Genomic DNA, 11855 nt, shown 5'->3' with positions numbered 1-11855 from the left:
ACATCTTCACTTGCACTGTTGCTGGCTCTGCCTTTGCTTCCCCATTTTTTTCACAGACATTTCCTTAGTCAAATTCTCAACATTTAGTCTTCTTGAGGCTTTACTACTTGAAGTGCCCAGCCACCAAAGAGACATGGAAATGTGAGCACGAAGGGCTGGGATAGCCCTTTGTGGTGATGCCTGCAGTTCTGGCACTAGCAGAGCCAAGGGTATCATTGACTACAGCCTGGGGATGAGACCGTGTCTCAGAAAGAGATGGGCCTTCTGGGAAGATGTGTAGAGGCAGCCAGAATCCGAACACCCAGAACTGAATACCACTGAGAAGTGGTTTCTGTTGGAATGGAAATTCAGTCTGGACTGTTGTAACTTTATGATGTTAATGTAACTCCCATAGTAGCCGCCAGAAAAATAGGTATTTATATATACATAGAGGAAAAGTGCCTTTCCCCCCCCCTTAGGACAGGGTAACTCGCTTTGTAGACCAGGCTGGCCTCAAACGCACCGAGTTCCACTCTGCCTCCCGAGTGCTGGGATTAAAGGCGTGCAACATTACACCCAGCTATGAAAAAGTGCTTTTTAATGTTTTACTGAGAAAAGTGATCCTCACCAGCAAGTACTTGAGGGGGAAGAAGTGGGCTCCAGCCAAATGATGGAATTTAATGAATAAAACAGTGATCCAGTTATATGTCCTTCACAATAGATGCCTACTAGATTTTGAGACAAAAATGAGAATGGAAGGATTAAAAAAAAATTCTACACAAATATTTAATTGTAAGAGATCCCAGTGGTTATTAAATTTTTGTGTGTGTGGTGTGGCCAGAAGTTGACTTCTGGTGTCTCAGTTCTCCTTATGTTTGGGCTGGAACTGTTTTTGTTTTCCTTGAGCCAAGGTATCTCACTGAAGGTGGAGCTGCTGGCCCGCAGTCTGAAGATTGTCTCGCCTCCACCTCCCCAATGTTATTTTAGGCAAGCCGCTCCTTGGGCTTGCCCTGTGTTGCTGAAGACTCATGTCCTCAGCAGGCAGTGTATCAGCCGAGCCATCGTCCCAGCCTGACACTATATTAATAAAGCAAAAGTGTGTTTCAAATCTAGAAAGTTAATAGGACTGAAGTCACTCAGTAAAAGCCGAGCAAGCCTGCCAATTCAGATTGGATACTCAGAATCACATTAAAGCCAGGTATGGTATAGCATGTGTAATACCAGCATGGCTGAGATGGGGGACTGAGACTGGAGAATTGCCTGGAAGCCCATGAGCCAGCTCTCCTAGAGTAAATATTTAGTGCAGCACAAGAAACCAGAGACCCTCAGAACAAGGTGGTAAAAAAGAACTGCCTGGGAAGTTGTCCTCTGGCTACATGTGCTGTGGTACACATGTCAGCATGCGTGCATCCACAGTAAATAAGTTTTTAAGGCATGATGTCTAATTTTAATAAACTCCAAGATAGGCAGAGTTTGCTTGTTCGTTTTCAGCTGCCTAGACACGAAATAATCCCACAGAAACTATTAATTAAAACACTGACCAATTATTTAGGCGTATTGCTAGCTAGCTCAATTTAAGATAAATTATATCTTAAATTAACCCATCTCTATTAATTTTTGCATGGCCTACCAGCAAGGTTTACAAGGCTTGCCCCATTTGGTGAGGCTGCATATGAATTTTTGCCTCCTCCAGGTTATATTTGGGGCTCTCAGAGGTCTCTCTGGAGTTAGATACCTTCCATGGACACTCCATGCTAGTCCTTTAGACTGACCTTGAGGTACTGGGGTGGGGAGGAAGTGTGTGGGAGACAATGAAGGAGTGAAAGCTGTAAGTTTGAGGACTTTGACCTCCCAGCATCTCCTGAAGCGACCCCATCCAAGGCTTTGTGTCCACTCTGCTGTTTACTGCTCTGGTCTCAGGCTGAGGGCTCTGGCAGACGCTGGGGAAGATAAGCTCACATACAAAGGGATGGTTCTAATGTCATCGCCGTTGTGTTTTAGTAAACAGAATCCCAGAAGTGAAATTGGCAATGTATACATTTAAGAACCATGCCCATGCATTCGGTTCCTGATGTCCCAGGCCCTGGGGGAAAGGACCAGGAAGCTATAGGCTGAGAAGAACCTTGAAAACCAAGAATATGACAGAAGGCTTTGAGACAATTTCAAGAAATTATTTTTGTGCTACATAATACTGTAACTATGTGTGATAACGACACTTGAATATTGGCTATTTTTTTAATTTCTTGATTCTTACCTGATAAGGTGCAACTGAAACAATGGCTGGATTTGCTTTAACGTCTCTTAGAACAAGTTCATGGGCAAGGAAAGTTATGACATTGAGAAGCCCCATCCCCTGACGAGGTCCACTCTACCCCTCTTTGTACATTTGCTAATGAAAGAAAAATAAAAGTTTGAAGAGAACTCCAGTGTTTGCCGGCTGCATCCGTCATCACCCTCACCCTAACCAAGGAATAAAAACCACTTGATATCTGAGCACACTCGAGTCTCACGGTGCCTCAGACTCCGTCAGTGCGTCACCTGGCCTGATGGCCACTCACTGTCTCAGTTCCCACCTAGGGCTCCTGTCAAGGGTGACGTTTTGACAAGACTTCTATGTGCACCATCACTGCCCGGCTTTAAAAAGATTTTATTTTTAATTATGTGTATGTGTTTGTACGGATGTATGCCATGTGAGTGCGGGTAGCCAGAGTCTGGACGAGGCCAGGGTGTGCTTGTGAACCAGGTGAAGTGGATACTGGGAACTGAACTTGGGTCCTCTGGAAGCAGCAACCAGGGCTCTAGCCATTCCTTTAGCTCAGCAAAAATTTGAGACAGGGTCCAAAAACTTGTGACTATCCTGTGTCCACCTCCTGAGTGCTGGGGTTCCAGGCATGCACTACTATGACTGTTTCCTGTAGAGCCAGGGAGGAGGGTCCAGACTTGGGGCTTGCACACACTAGATAAACACTTTACCAATTGAGCTGATCTCTCACCTTCTCCATGAGTTTTTTTTTTTTGTTTGTTTGTTTTTTTGTTTTTTTTTTTTTGTTTTTTGGTTTTTTTTGAAAGGCCTGAGGATCTCAAGAGCTGATCTTAAAGATGTTCCTGGATTGCTTGTGCCTTCAGGCATCTGGCTGAAGCAAGTTACTGAAGGAAAATGCCATAGTACTAGGTGTACACTGTCTCCATGAATGGTTTTTGTTTTTTTTTTTTCGAGACAGGGTTTCTCTGTGGCTTTGGAGCCTGTCCTGGAACTAGCTCTGTAGACCAGGCTGGTCTCGAACTCACAGAGATCCGCCTGCCTCTGCCTCCCGAGAGCTGGGATTAAAGGCGTGCACCACCACCGCCCGGCTGCATGAATGGTTTTTCAAACGTCAAATACAGTGCCAGTTTGAGATACATAATGTGTCAGTACATGACCTAAGAGAAAAGACATGAGCTCGGCCCAGTAGGGAAAACATTAGAAAGGGAGCCATGGAATCCAGATACCAAATGTCCGAGGATAAAGCCGCCGTGTAACATGTTCTGGGAGGAAGAGGGGGCTGGAGAAGGGTGGCAGTGTATGAGCTCCTCCGTGTGGACCATCCTGGCCTCCACATTGAGTCAAAGAGAAACAAACCATCTGGCTACCTGTGATCAGGGAAATACAATAGCCAAGGAAAAATCAATAGGCAGGGTTAAAGGCCGACTAAACACAGCTGAAGATAAAATTAGCTCCCTGAAAGGTTGCAGAAGGCAACCGTATCAGCTAACATTTCATCTTGAGGTTAGGGAGGTTGCTTCACAGAAGTACCATTTGGAGTGAGACAAAGACACTCTAATGGCTACACCAGAAATCTCTTAGAACTGATAAACAGTTCATCAAAGTAGCAGGCTACAAAGTCAACCCACGATAAGCAGGCGCTTTCCTGTATACAAATAAAGGATGCGGAGAAAAAAAATCTAACAGTTCTGCTCACCATAGCTTTAAGAAGACAACCGAGGAAGAAACCTAACCAAAGACCTGGAAGACTTGTACAATAAAAACCTTAAAACACAAAAGAGACAAAATGACACTAGATTTCCTTGTGCTCATGGATTGGAAACATTAAAAGTATAAAAATGGCTATCCTATCAAAAGCTATCAGCAGATTCATTACAATTCCCATCAAAATCCAAAGTCATTCTTCATAAGAATAGGGGGGAAAAGCAATGCTAAAAACTCTTGTGGAGGCAGGTGGATCTCTGTGAGTTCGAGACCAGCCTGGTCTACAAGAGCTAGTTCCAGGACAGGCTCCAAAGCCACAGAGAAACCCTTGTTTCAAAAACAAAAGCAAACAAACAAACAAACAAAACTCATGGAGAAGGTGAGAGATCAGCTCAATTGGTAAAGTGTTTATCTAGTGTGTGCAAGCCCCAAGTCTGGACCCTCCTCCCTGGCTCTACAGGAAACAGTCATAGTAGTGCATGCCTGGAACCCCAGCACTCAGGAGGTGGAGACAGGATAGTCACAAGTTTTTGGACCCTGTCTCAAATTTTTGCTGAGCTAAAGGAATGGCTAGAGCCCTGGTTGCTGCTTCCAGAGGACCCAAGTTCAGTTCCCAGTATCCACTTCACCTGGTTCACAAGCACACCCTGGCCTCGTCCAGACTCTGGCTACCCGCACTCACATGGCATACATCCGTACAAACACATACACATAATTAAAAATAAAATCTTTTTAAAGCCGGGCAGTGATGGTGCACATAGAAGTCTTGTCAAAACGTCACCCTTGACAGGAGCCCTAGGTGGGAACTGAGACGGTGGAGTGGCCATCAGGCCAGGTGACGCACTGACGGAGTCTGAGGCACCGTGAGACTTGAGTGTGCTCAGATATCAAGTGGTTTTTATTCCTTGGTTAGGGTGAGGGTGATGACGGATGCAGCCGGCAAACACTGGAGTTCTCTTCAAACTTTTATTTTTCTTTCATTAGCAAATGTACAAAGAGGGGTAGAGTGGACCTCGTCAGGGGATGGGGCTTCTCAATGTCATAACTTTCCTTGCCCATGAACTTGTTCTAAGAGACGTTAAAGCAAATCCAGCCATTGTTTCAGTTGCACCTTATCAGGTAAGAATCAAGAAATTAAAAAAATAGCCAATATTCAAGTGTCGTTATCACACATAGTTACAGTATTATGTAGCACAAAAATAATTTCTTGAAATTGTCTCAAAGCCTTCTGTCATATTCTTGGTTTTCAAGGTTCTTCTCAGCCTATAGCTTCCTGGTCCTTTCCCCCAGGGTCTGGGACATCAGGAACCGAATGCATGGGCATGGTTCTTAAATGTATACATTGCCAATTTCACTTCTGGGATTCTGTTTACTAAAACACAACGGCGATGACATTAGAACCATCCCTTTGTATGTGAGCTTATCTTCCCCAGCGTCTGCCAGAGCCCTCAGCCTGAGACCAGAGCAGTAAACAGCAGAGTGGACACAAAGCCTTGGATGGGGTCGCTTCAGGAGATGCTGGGAGGTCACAGTCCTCAAACTTACAGCTTTCACTCCTTCATTGTCTCCCACACACTTCCTCCCCACCCCAGTACCTCATGGTTTTAATCACCGCCTAAATTGGTTGTGTAATTCATTAAGGTCTGACCCTCTGCCCTTCCAGCCCCCAGAATGGGAAGAGAGGGCTTCCTTAAATGGAGGAACAGATGATACCACCCTACTTCCAGGTCCCGTCCTTGCATGGAGCTCTCTTCGCCCACAGCCTGCCCCTGACAACCACAAGATATAGCCAGTACATTCTGCCTCCAAATTCCCCCACCAAATTTTGAGCCTCCTAGCCCTCAGACTCTTAAGAGGGCACACAAAGTTTCCTGCCAGCTTCATACTCAAATGCTGCTGAGTACCAGACCCGGGAAGGGGACATCTGTGTCACACTAGGTTCCTAGGCTTCAAACTCTGTTAGTCGGGCTGCGTGTAACAGGATTCAAAGTAGAAATCATTAAGGACAAAGGAACATGGATGGGAAGGATGTGGGCGTCTCCTCCAGGGGTCTGGATTCCGGAGAGGCAGGAAGTGGATGAAACTTCCTTTCTGGTCTTGCCTCTCCCCCACCCTCCACAGATGGTTCAGAGGGTCTGAGTGTAGGCCTCAAGGAAGTACCGCCAGTGTGAAGCACACACCGCAAAGGAACTGTGTGAATTCTGATGCCCGGGTTCACCTGACCAACTTAGTCTTCGTGTCTGGGAGGAGGCTGGGCATCCACTTCTAAGAGACTCCAATGTGCACCCAAGTCCAGGAACCCCTTGATGGTTTCTGGCACCCAGAGAGGACTCAGCTGCAGTTCTCATAGCTCAAGGGGCCTCGCTCAGGAAACCTGTTTAGGATCAGAAGCGTCCATGGGGGTTGACGGCTGCCACCAATCAGAAGATTAATTGGCCAGCAGTTTAGCAGGTATATCATTATCTGGCCATAGCATCTCTGTGCCTGCTTCCCTCCTCCTCCACCACTGTCAGCTGTAGTGTTTTGGTCTTTGCACCCCGGGATTGCACAGTCTTGAACAAGAAGCTGAACAAGGCTCTGGGGATTCAGTCACTTGGCGGGAGGTATGGTCACAGACTAGAAGTGGAAGAAGCTGGCGCTAGCTAGTTAGCTAGGAAGGTGTGTTGGAAGCATGAGAGGGGTAGTGGTGGATGTCTCTTCTCAGGAGAGGGACAGACCTGGAGTCCAGGGAGAGGGTTGAGTGGCAGAAGCCCACAAGTGAAGGCAGGGGCCAGCGCACTCTGGATGGGAGCACTGAGGATGAAGGACACGGCTGGCTCTTTGCTGAGCTTTCTTCCCCTCAGTTCCTCCAAGGACTTTACCTCTTCTAGAAGGTCATACCTGGCCTCAAAGACCCACAGCCCTGTCCCCTGGCCGCACTTCAGCACAAGGAAGCTGACAATCACTGTAGGATTAGGGTGAGAGCTGAGCTGAGGGCTTTGGAGTCTGCGCAGGACAGTCCTCTCTGTCCTCTTCCTCACTGAGGGAGCTCCTACAGTGTCCCGTCACTCAGCTGTGACCCAGTCCTTAATTGGGCCTTACAGAGAGTGTCCTTTTCTTCAGGAGGGCTCCCAAGGAGAGCTTAGGACATTCTACCTACCTATGGGATGGTCTCCATGCCAGGGGTTCCCTCACCGTGAGGTCCTGCACCCTTCCTAGGTCAGGCTTTAGGTGGCCTCTAGGACTAGCTGTGGTTTCCCCTCATCCAAGTCCTGGTACCAAACTCCAAGGTGGGGCAGGCAGCTTAGGGAGCAGGAACTGTAAATGCTCCCTGCTTCCTCTGCCTGCGTTCTCGAGCCCAGCGCAATAGCCCTAGGAGTTGGTTCTGACCTCTCTAGTCCAGACCCCACCCTAGGCGCGTGGGAACAGACAGAATGACATCACACTCGGGGCTGAATATTCGCTTCTCTTTCCATAAAGTACCAAACACACCGTCTAGATGTGGTAGTGGGGAGGGCCTGGCTGGGAACCCGAACTTTACACACCCAGGGGGCCCTTGATGGAGGCGGGCAATTTAACAACCGGTCTGCAAGTCAAAAGAGAAAAAATGGGTTAGTGGGACGAGCCAAGGTGAAGCAGACAGGGGCTGTGGAGTCAGGGCCCAGGTACACGAGTCTTAGGGCAGCCCTGCCTGGGGCCCATTCCTGGGGACAAGAGTGAGACAGTCTGACCTTGTGACCTGTATGGGCACCCAAACAATGTTGGGCAATTAACTGTGAGAGCCTGAGGCCCGTTCTCTGAAGCTCAGTGTCCTTGGGTGTCATGTGGGGGACAGTCCTTAGCCTAGAGAATTTCCTCTAGCTGGTTGCTGGGAGGAGCTGCTGGATGGGTACAAGGGCTCTCTGGCCCAAAGTGCTGTGCGCTGGGATCCTTCTGTTGCTCTGAGATCCTCAGGGCCCAGCATATAGTAGGCAGGTGGCCCTTTCAGTTAATAAGTGGGCAGCTGAAGGAGCCTGAGGCCCTGTGTGCTCGTTCTGCTATAGACAGAACAGGCTTGGGTCTCACTGGGTGACATGTGTTGCCTGGGTCTTGCTTCTGATCTCTTTGAGTGTCTTGAGTCTGTAGCTCAGAGCCTGTGTTGGACATTGGAGCTCCAGACTGAGTTCAAGGGATCTGGACCCTGCCTACCCTTGCCCAGGGTATCATGGAGGCTGGCTGGAGTTCTGGGCAAGAGGGTTGCTGGAAAGATGAGCTGGGCTGGGCAGGGCAGGCCGACTCAGACGTACTCTCGGGCAGCAGTTGAGGGTCCAGAGCGATAAGGCTGTGGGATGCTGTTGACTCTCTCCGGCTCTGGACATGTGCAGCAAAGAAAGGAGCCCCCCAGCATGGCCAGGCCAGCAGAGGCCCAGCCGACAAACAGAGCTGGACCAAATTCATACCTGTAAGAGGTAGGGAGGGCTATATCAGGTTGCAGACCCTAGACCAGCCTGGTCCCAACCAGCACCTGGTGGACAGAAGACAGCACACAAGATATCCCAGGCCGCCTCCTCATTTCCGCATGAACTAGGGTGACTGCCCTGCCTCCCTCCCCACTAGCCTGTTCACAGCACATAGCTCAAGTCTAGGTAGGCAGTTCAGGCTCAGTTCCTCATCTGGCTGGTGGAGGGATGGGTACAGAAATTTAGATGGATGCAGCGGGACAATCTGTGGCCTTCTTTCCCAGTCACGGTCTGGTCTACAGACCAGCATCTAGCTAGGGCAGCTCCTCGCTGCCCTCTAGAGATTGTTGCTCTTCTGTCTGATCCTCTGGGCTCTCCACATCCAGCCTGGCTCTTCCAGAGTTTTCTTCCCCTCCTAGAACAGCTACCTTCAGGGCCCAGTTCCTATGGGACCTCCAGACTGGGATATTTGCCCTGTTGCTCTCCTCCACCCCAACCAGAGGGATCTTTTGACCTGTACCTGTAGGGCAGACAGAGGCTTAACTGTGTTCCGAGGACTCAGCCCGGGCAGCCCCGGGAGTCCTGAAGTGATGGTCCTACTCCCTGCTTGTCTCCTTGGGATAGACCTTGTGTGGCAGGTCTTTGTGCTGTAGCTGCTCACCCAGGGCACAGCTCTCTTGTCCAAATTCTCTGTCTTCTCCATGAGCCTTCCCATAGAGACAGCCCAAGCATCCCTTCCCATCCTCCTCCACCCCAGAGTTGGCAGGATAATTGGCTGGGCTGGGAGGAAGGGAAGAACCAGGTCCATCCAGGTTCTTCTGAAAGTCCCTCCCCCATGCCTTTAACCCTACAATTTCTGACCACAGTAGCTCCCGAGAGTACATGGCCTGCATCCCGCTGCCACCTCCCTCACCCAGAGCCCTCTCCTGGAGGCCAAGGCAGCAGCTGCTCCACTGGGCTGGCCTCTCCTCCCTGCAGCAGAGGGCAGCTGCTGCTTCACCCAAGCTGAGGGGCAAATTCTCCTCACAGCTGCTGGGCCTTATCCTAGCTACCCATTTGCTCCAGTCTGTATTACCAGTGCCCCACCCCCATACTACCGCCTCCTCCAAGAGGCCACCTTGACCTGCTGCCGCCAGTGGAAGCAAAACTGCAGGGCATCCTGAGCCCTGTACAAAGCCTCTTTCCTCATCACCCCTTGGAGCCTCAGAACCACAGGAGAGCTGGTTCTGGCATGAAAAGGTTAAATCGCAAGTGACCCAGGTCACTCTAGCATAGAGCTAGACTTCAGACCCAGAGCTAGGGCCCTGGCTGCCCCAGAATGTTCTCAGCAGCTCTCCTGTCCCTCCCAAGGACCTTCATGTGACTCTCCTTTCTCAGAAACTAGCTGGGGCCCATTCCCTATTTCCTCTTCCAAGTGGCAACTGGGACCAGGGGAAGACAGATAAGAAGGAGGCCCAGCTCCTGCACTCACCTGGCGTTGACAGGAGTGCTGGGGTTGAAGAATTCCTGGGTCACCAGGGTAGCATACCACGAGACAGCGGTCAAGGTACAGAGACCTAAGGACCAAATAAGGGGGGGTGCTCAGTTCTGCCCAGCCCTGCCAGCCACATGGGCAGGCTGGCTGCATAGTCAAGAGGGGGGGAGGAGGCAGGGCACTCACCTGCCAAGAGGAAGAGGACACCACCGGAGATGGCCACACGGCCCTTGGCAATGGGGTTACTGTCTCCAACCCGAGTGCACTTCATGCCCACGACACTGAGCACCATGGCCACAAAGCCCAGCAGCACTGCCACGACCATCAGGGCTCTCGCTGACTGGATGTGACCTGGAACAGCGAGGAGGTACTGAGCAGCAGTGGGGAACTCGGGGGGGAGGGGTGGCAACAAGGAGGAATGGGAGGAACCCAGTGTGGAGGGGCTTGAGCAGAAGCCCAAAGAGGTCCGACCACTTGCCTGCTAGTGAGAAGAGACAGTGCGTGGATGAGAACAGAGTGTAGGTGTGTGTGTATTGGGGGGATTCCCACTGGCCCTGACCGGCTCCTCTGAATGGTGCTGAGTGACGGGATAGCTTGACTTTGCTCTTCTGTTGCTTTCTCTTGGGTCTGGTGCACCCCCAAGCAGCAGGAGATGGGGCCGGGTGCCACTCAGGATCGCCAGTTCAAAAAGAGCAGAGAGTGCGAGGCCCACCCAAGCCCAGTGTGGTCCCCAGCAGCAGCCCTGTCAATCATCCATGGAGTGGTATGCCTGCTTCTCTACGGGTGTGCTGGTCAGTTTTAGGCTGCAGACAGTTCAGGGGACCAGTGATCTGATGCCTGGCTCAGTGTGCAGTGGGGCTGGCTGGTACCTGCAGAGCCCTATTGGAGTGCAGGAGGGATGGCCCTGCCAAGGTCAGAGCTGTAAGAGTGTCTGCCTGTGAGCCAGCTTGACGGTCGAAATGCCACATCCCAGGAGTAGGTGTGTATGTGAGCATGTGCATGGGTGTGTTCTAGTGCTTTGTGTCCATCTGTGTGAGGTGTACACACCTGTGTGTGTGTGTACATGTGTCAGTATAGAATATGGAGAGAAGAGGAGCAGATGGTATTAATAGGTTTATAGAGCCAGACCCTCATCTCAGTCCACCCTCCCATGTCCTATGTATTAGTGTCCTGGTTACACAGGAGAACATCAGAGTATGAAGGGTTGGGTGAGTAGTGAGGCGAGGGTGCCAGGACAGGGAACCCAGTCTGCCAGCCTCCTGTACTGAGGCCTCTCCAGAGCCCAGAGACCTGGCTGGCCTGAACTTTCCGGTGTACACAGGACGGCAGTTAGGGAATCACACCAGGATGGAGCATGTAGCCTGGTGAGCCTGGCCTAGACCTCCCCAGTCCCCTCCCAGGCTCCTGCCCGAAGCCTACCGTCCAGGGCCAGAAGCGAATCATAGAGCTTGCATTGCACCTGCCCCGTGCTCTGAGAAGCGCAAGACATCCACAGCCCTTCGTAGAGGCCCACGGCAGTGATGATGGCGTCGCCTGCATAGGAGGACTGCTTCCACTGTGGCAGGGCAGTGCTGGCGATGATGCCCACCCAGCCACCCAGGGCTAGGAAGTAGCCCAGGAGCTGGAGGCCGGAGTTGGCCATGGCCCAGGGAGAAGTCTGCGGATTCCAGGGCTCAAAGATGGGCCAGGGTCCTGAGGAGCGCTGTGGTCATGGTGAGAGTAACAGCTGGAACAGGGAAGCTAAGTGGCACAGGAGTAGGGGAGGAGAGGGGACAGCTGACCAGCCAGCCAGAGGCAGCCCAGCAAAGGCAGTGGCTGCTGGATTCCAGAATGCAGGGGGCGGCCCAGGGGCTGGAAAAGGCCAAAACCCGCCCACAGCCAGTCCTAGGCAGAGTTCTTGCCCAGTTTCTTGGGGGTGGAGGGCGGGACTCAGTGCCCAGGATGGGGTACCCTTGCCCTCCCTGCCTCAAGAGTAAGGCAGGGAGGGGCTAGGAGGAGTGACTCTCAAGGCTTTTCC

General features: G+C 51.1%; 1 protein-coding gene across 1 annotated transcript; it reads right to left on the bottom strand.

Moving 5' to 3' along the window:
- Positions 1–4949: 4949 nt before the first annotated feature.
- On the bottom strand, positions 4950–11635 carry Cldn19 (claudin 19). Its single transcript, XM_075946358.1, has 5 exons — positions 11258–11635; positions 10025–10189; positions 9836–9920; positions 8212–8364; positions 4950–7511 (listed from the first exon to the last, which is right to left on the bottom strand). Exons 1-5 carry the CDS (start codon positions 11478–11480, stop codon positions 7463–7465), a joined length of 675 nt encoding a protein of 224 aa, XP_075802473.1. The 5' UTR covers positions 11481–11635; the 3' UTR covers positions 4950–7462.
- Positions 11636–11855: the final 220 nt, after the last annotated feature.

This window comes from Microtus pennsylvanicus, chromosome 13, assembly GCF_037038515.1.
Source record: "Microtus pennsylvanicus isolate mMicPen1 chromosome 13, mMicPen1.hap1, whole genome shotgun sequence".
Taxonomy (NCBI): Eukaryota; Metazoa; Chordata; class Mammalia; order Rodentia; family Cricetidae; genus Microtus; species Microtus pennsylvanicus.
This window is presented reverse-complemented; position numbering and strand designations above follow the sequence as displayed.